Below are 7258 nucleotides of genomic sequence, written 5' to 3'. Positions count from 1 at the left end.
ATTACACATTACATTTTGCATGCCACCGTATCTTATAATTAATATTGCCATTCACAGGGCATTGAAGGTACTACAATCTTGTGGATTTTGCTCATAACTTACAAAAACTTGTCAACATGGCTTCTTTATATGAATATGAGTGCAGTATCAGGTAGATGTCAATCGCTGGCGGTTTATACATGGTTAGCCCTTACCCGCTATTTCTACAGTAATATATTGGCAACACTCTTGCCAGCTAGTTACTGTAGGTCACACATCTACAAAAGCTCTTATTTTTAAAACTAACTCTTCCTAAATGTGCTCTAAACATGTTTGCTCAAAATTTGACCATATGGTGGGACTATTGCCATGAAGTGATGTAAACCAGTAAAAAGAATGTATAGTATTTCAATTTTCAAAAGTGCTCTCACACTATATAGACAAAATATTAACCTATAGAATGAGTCGGACACAGAGAAATGAACAATTCACATATGAATCTCAACAATGGTGACAATCAACTGAACAGCTTCATGCTGCAATGCATGCTGGGTACATAGTACAAAACTCATTCATGATTGTTTGTCACCATTGATGAGGTTTGTATGTCAAGTGTCTAACTGTGTCTCAATTGCAAAGAAAGATTTTCTGACAGAGATCTTTCCATTATAACATGTAATCACTTTACCAAACATATCTTAATAAATCTTAAATGCTATATTATTATTATTTAATGATTGAATTCTTTCAGATGTATCTTCAGTTACTAAGCAAACATAAAGTTGCGGTTCCTGTAAAGTCCCTTTCAGTGTTATTGTATAAGTGTACATTTTAAAGCTACAAGAAAGTCAAAGAGTCCAACCAAAGCAAACACTGATCGCCATAATGGTGACTTAAAACATAATTGAACCACTATGAACTACGAGTTAAATCTCAATAAGATCTTACACAGATGACAGAAATAAAGTGAAAGTGGTGTCTGTAATATGTGAAGATGTTATTGATGTTTGTGTTTAATTCTCCTCTGGTGAAATCTTGACAGATTTATTGTGTTCATCTGTTATTTACACTTGTTCATCTAAGACTGTGTGACTTAAGTGCGTTAATAGATTCTTTAATAATGTATCTTCAAACAGCCATTGCAGTAGTTTACTGTAAAACACCTACAGTAACTAGCGGCAACAGTGTTGCCAATTATTACTGTAGAAATGGCAGGTAAGGGCTAACAGTGTATGTGAAATGAGGACATGACTGCAGCTGGCCGATGAGGCCCAAACCAGCATGTCCAGTGCAAAAAGGCTTTGACTTTTTAATTCTACTTAACATTATCTTTATTTATCCGTTATATTGAAGAGACCTTTTTGAAGGACGTTTGGTTTACTTATGAGCACTTGAGCTTAAATGAGACTTGGGTGTTTGTAATAGACGTAGGTTATGATGTCGAGCCATGATTTGTTGCAATTTTGAGGTGTTCAGTCTTATTATGATTTAAGAAAATAAATGCGATTGCTCACTCACAAATCAGACTGTTTCTAGTTTTTCACTGAGCATGTCTCTTAAGTGTTGAGGACTAGTGCTGCTTTGAGCCTACATTCAGTATGAGTAAAATACTCAAGTACTGTTAAAATCAGATACTCAGAAGACTTTTACTCAAGTCGTTTTGGAATTGGTGACTTGTAACTTGTAATGGAGTAATTTTCACTGCAAGGTATCTGTACTATTACTTAAGTATGGTTTTCAGGTACTCTTTACACCTCTGGTCTTTGGTAACGCGGATTTGACGCCATTGACAGACGACTGCCAGATACGGCCTCGTGTCACTGTTTAAAATGACAATTTTCTCACGATTTACAAATAGTTGGAAACATTTGAGATATTGCAAGTACTCAAATAAACAAAATACTGTATATAACACTGGCCTAGTGGTTTTTAGATATTTAACTGCAAAAAAGTTAAAGAGATAGAGAGAGAGCGAGATAGAGAGAGAGAGCGAGATAGAGAGAGAGCAAGATAGAGAGACCGAAAGAACTCCTAACCTAATTTTTTAAACTTTATACTACACTTAAAGCAAAGCATGACAATTCATATTTTTCCAAAAAGTATAATGCACACATACACAGGCTCACAGATCTCCTCATACCTCTCCACAGAAATGGCTGGGCTGTCAGAATTCCTCTGGGCCTTTTCTTAATCCGCAGTCCTGTGATGATATCTCACCTGTTGAGGTCTCTGATATTTGGAACGTGTCCTTCATGGATCCCAAAGCTACCGCCGGGCTCCTTCATTCCAATCCGGTGGACTCTGGACTTGAGAACAGTGGAACCAGCCACGCTTCGTCATCCATATTCTCCAACATGGGCTACTTCTATAGCAAATCTCACTCAGGATCCATGCATCTAGAAACCTGCCCTGTGTATTTCACCTACAACCCCGAGGAAGATCTGAACTCGGCTTTCTCATCTTCCAGCTCATCGTACGATTGTCTGCAAAGCCCACAATTCCAGGTGGACCATCTGATGAGCCCAGACTCTGGGTTTGACATGCCGGAGCAATGCGAAGAAGACAGAGATGACGAAGAAGTCAGTGATGATGGGAATCCTCTGGTTTCCTTCATAATGTCATTGTCTCAGGGTTCCCTTGGCTGTGTTCGCACCGCAGAGAGTTTTCCTCCCATGCCCATCATCACACCGTGGGCTGAACCTGTGAGCTCGCCCAGTTACACTTCCACATTTGAGCCTGTAGAGGGCGCCACGGTCAGACCATCCTCTCTGATTGAGCCGTGTGCAAGTGGCTATCTGACCCTGAAAGAGATGCAGAAATACAGCAACAAGTCTATCTAAGTGCAGGTCTATTGCATTCGCATCCGCATTTGTTGTTTATTTGCATTATTGCTTTTAGCTCTGCAAATGCAATGTTATGCTGTATTGCATTCCAAAGTCAGTGGCAATATATTACATCTGGTTAGTGAGTATAACAGCTTTGAACTGTTATATTCTACAGTTCTATTATGCATCGGCATTATAAGCTAGATTTCAAGTAATTGTTACTTTTTTTTTTAATATGTTGTAGATCAGAGTTTCAAGAACTTTAATGATGAATGCCATTTTTATTGATAGTTCTTTAACGTTCAAATTACGATTGGCAAAAATGTTATACCTCATTTAATTGTACAAACAGCATTTTTTTGTTATTAATTGACAGACATATGAAAAGTTCCACCAGAAGATTAGGTGATCAAAACCTTAAACCACAAACTTTCAAATCAAATTTTCCTTAACACATTTAAAGGTCCAGTGTTTCATTTTTTGGAGGATCTATTCACAGAAATGCAATATAATAAACATAACTATGTGTTCAGAGGTGTATAAAGACCTTACACAATGAAGCGTCATGTCTACATATGAAAGCGAAAACCGGACGACATCTTAGTTGTGTCAGCCTCCGTAGTGTTTCGAGTGAGCCGTTGGTTGCAATTTAAAATCTCGTCACTAGATGCCGCTAAATTTCACTGGACCTTTAAATTTTAATCTAAAACTCTATGGCCCGATTTCACAGACACGGTTGAGTTTAAGCCAGGACTATGCCTGAATTAAGATATTTAAGTCGCTTTTATAAAAATGCCTTTGAAGAATACATTACTGGTGTTCATCTTGAGACAAAACAATGGCACTGATATATTTTAAGATATTTCTGGGCAAGTTATATTCAGTTAATACAGGTCACACATTCATTTTAGTCTTGGGATTAGCCTTAAGCTTTGTCTGTGAAACCGGGCCTATATAAAAAAATGTTCAAAATTCAACAATATTTAATATTTTTCCATTCATTTTACACAGGGTTGATAGGGTTTGGTTTATTTTGGCTGCTAGTTTTTACTGTTAATGTTTAACATTACTAAATGCTCTCAACATGGTATGCTGCTTTCTAAATATGTAAACAACAGTTTTACATTATATGGAACAAAATCTCTTCAAATATGAGCAATACTTCTTCTGTATATTTCTTCCATATTGGGATATCTGTGTGTTTTCTAACACAATATTTTATGAACTGATAAAGCATTATTTAAACAGTTATGGACTATACATATCTATAAACAGCATGCGAAGAATACTTAATATTTATTAATATGTTATTAAAATACGTTAATAAAATATTAAATGTTCTCTGCTTCAGCATTGTGTAGGACATTTTCAGGTTATATATTATACAGCCGCAGAAAAAATTAAGAGACCATTTTAAAATGATTTTGAGTTGACTATTTATAGGTATGTGTTTAGGTAAAATGGTTATTTTTGTTTAATTCTGTGAACTAATAACAACATTGCCCCCTAAATTTGCCCCCAAATATTTCTATTTGCATTTATTTGCAGAAAATGAAAGCTGGAGAAACAGGTCAAAATAACAGAAAACATGCTCTGGGTTTTTTCAGACCTCAAATACCGAAAAGAAAACAAGTTCATATTCACCTTTAAGCAATACAACAGTTATGTGTACATATATTTAGGAAAACTTGAAAAAAAATTATTACAGTTTTCATATGTCTTTCACATTGCTGTTGGATGACTTTGTCCCTCCTGAGGTTTGACTTTGTTGAAATTCAACAGACACTAGACTGGAATGGTCACAATACATGTAGAAATACTGATGAAATGAAAATTTGGAATGGTCTCTTAATTCCCCACCAGCTGTATATATATATATATATAAGCCTACTGCTGTGATATATGCATTCTTATATACAAATTTATTTGATACAGTATGTTTTTTATACATAAATAAAACATGTAACTTTAGTAGTGGTCATTTCCTTTTTGTTTCATTTTACATGTAAAAATAATCAAAACCACAAACTATATATCCATGTTGTGTTGTTTTAACCGAGGCTTGTGTGCGTGAGCGCTCAGGTGTATCGGGGTATTGCCACACTGTGGTCTGACATTTGTAAGTGGCAGCGTGTTTCCGTTCACTGCCATGTTGTACAGCTTGTGTAATCAAGCTTATCTCCTCTACTTGGCCTGAAAAATGAACTCCTGTATTTGTTTGAATTATTCTTGTTTAAAGTTTTCATTCTGTCTCTCCACTAGGTGGCAGGAGTGAGCTCATTACACAAAACATTTTGTATTTACATTTCACAAAAAACACACCCTCAGCCTCATATCATTCAAAACTTGTATTTGATTTTTTTCTTCTGTGAAACACAAAAGAAGAAATCACACAAAAGATGTCCAGACAGTGAAAGTCAATGTGGTCCGATGCTGTTTGGTTACCAACATTCTTCAAAGTATCTTCTTTTGTGTTCTGCAGAAGAAAGTCATTCAGGTCTGAAATAACAGAGGGTGAGTAAATGCTTAAGGAAATGTCATTTTTGGGTAAAAGTGGGTCAGTTGGACTTTTGGGAAATAAAACTGATGTGCCTTAATGGAAGACATTGCTGTTGACCTGCTATATCAGTTGTTTCTGATCTAAAGAAAAGTCCGGTTTGTCCATTTTAAACCTAAAAACAATATGATTTGTATCCAGTTTTCTACTTTATATTCTCTAGTTAAACTTCCAGGATCCATGAAAAACGGAATTAATTCATAAAAAATTAATTCGAATGACTAATACTTGGAATATAATCTCTTGTTACGATACTTTCATGGATGTTTTTGGATCACTTTTAACATTTATTTTATGGAAGATGTTACACAAATGACAAGCAGACGCTTTGAAACAACACAATGGTAAGTTTCGAGGTGAACTGTTTCTTTTAATTCTTTCACATTTTTTTCCACAATTCTAAAAACTCTTACTAAACCCATTTTTTTTATCTCTTTCACAGATGCTGATCCTAACAGGGTAATCTTGCATGCTTACAACAGCCTTAGAGGAGACTCTTGGACAACACACGAATGAACAGATGGGGAGTGTGTAGTATGGGTTGAACAGAGGACAAAATAAGCTTGTGTCAATCAAAAGTTGGTCATGATAATGATAGACCATAATTTTCTTTCCATATGGAGCAAATGAGATGATTGCCATTACATAAGTAACGGGAATTCAATGACCCAGACATATTAATGCAAAACAGATGAGCGTGTGTTGTAGTTGATGTGCACATAAAGCACAATATACTCTTTTGTGTTTTGACGACAGTAGTTTCTTTAATACTGTAGTTCATGTGTGCCTGAATGGTATGCAGTGTTGCCCTTGGTTTATAAGCTTTATTCATAATGTTGACTCTTAAAATACTCCTGAATATTTGTATTAATCTATGAGTCAAGGTTGCCTTGCGTTTCTCAAATTACTTGAGATTATTTTGGGATGCTTTATGTTATCCCAACTAATGATCCACATTCCTTCCTCAGGAAGCTGTGCAAATCTATACGATCATTCACCGTGGTCCTGACTGTAAAAGTGATTTGAGTCTCAGGCAAAGATTTCTCCTTCTGCAAAGTTCTCATGTATATTTCCATAGTTTGGGGTCAAAATTCAGCTGAAAGCTAGAACAACATCTGGCGAAAACGCTGGGGAGTTGCTCACAGAATGAAACAAAAAAGTCATACCTAAACACATAAATAGTCAATTGAAAAAGACCGCAGGTGGTCTGCTTTAGATATATAAAATATAAATAGATATACTGTATATATAAAATGAATAGTTTTTTTATAAATACAAATGTTGTTTATTTAGGGGAATAATCAGGCTTTGGATATATGGCTTAATATAAAAGCAATGTTGTCCAAAATAATATGTCTTTTTTGAGATATTTGAGTAAATGTGTGTGTGGGTCCACCTAAGCTCATGGTAAAATTTTGTTATTTATAGTTTTGGTTGGCTCGTAGGAGAAGAACATAGGTCTCACAGACCAGAGCCCAAAATCTTTATTCACATAATGAGCTGCATCCTGCAGACATGCGCATGACGACCTCTCGAGGTTTTTTTTTTTTTCTGTGGCTTTCGATTCAGTTTGTCAGCTCTTAGAAATGCTTATTTCACAAAATTGTTGCTTTCTACATTTTCAGTTTAAAAAACAAATACAGGAAGGAAACTTTTAAGACAGAAAATTCACTTTCTGAAAACAGTTTGTAGGAACGTTATAAAGTTGATTTTAACTGTACATTTTTTACATAAAAGAACATTAAGAAATAGTTCACCCACAAATTACATTTATTTCGTCGTTTACTTACTCATGTCATTCCAAACCTGTTTGACTCTCTCACGTCAGCAGAACACAAAAGAAGATATTTTGAAGAACACTGGTAATCAAACACCATCGACTCCCATTGACTTCCAT

The 7258-nt window shown here is 35.4% G+C and overlaps 1 protein-coding gene across 2 annotated transcripts in view; it reads left to right on the top strand.

The window, feature by feature from the left end:
- The window catches only part of il2rb (interleukin 2 receptor, beta), a 10649-nt gene extending 5874 nt beyond the window's left edge, over nucleotides 1–4775 (top strand). For both annotated transcript variants that reach the window (XM_057345883.1, XM_057345882.1), the window contains exon 10: nucleotides 2130–4775. In XM_057345883.1, the coding sequence (XP_057201866.1) occupies nucleotides 2130–2819 (690 nt within the window). In that variant the 3' untranslated portion in view covers nucleotides 2820–4775. The remainder of the gene's footprint in view (nucleotides 1–2129) is intronic.
- Nucleotides 4776–7258: the final 2483 nt, after the last annotated feature.

This window comes from Triplophysa rosa, linkage group LG11 (genome assembly GCF_024868665.1).
Source record: "Triplophysa rosa linkage group LG11, Trosa_1v2, whole genome shotgun sequence".
Classification (NCBI taxonomy): Eukaryota; Metazoa; Chordata; class Actinopteri; order Cypriniformes; family Nemacheilidae; genus Triplophysa; species Triplophysa rosa.
Note: the sequence above shows the minus strand (reverse complement) of the source record. Positions and strands in the feature narration are given on the sequence as shown.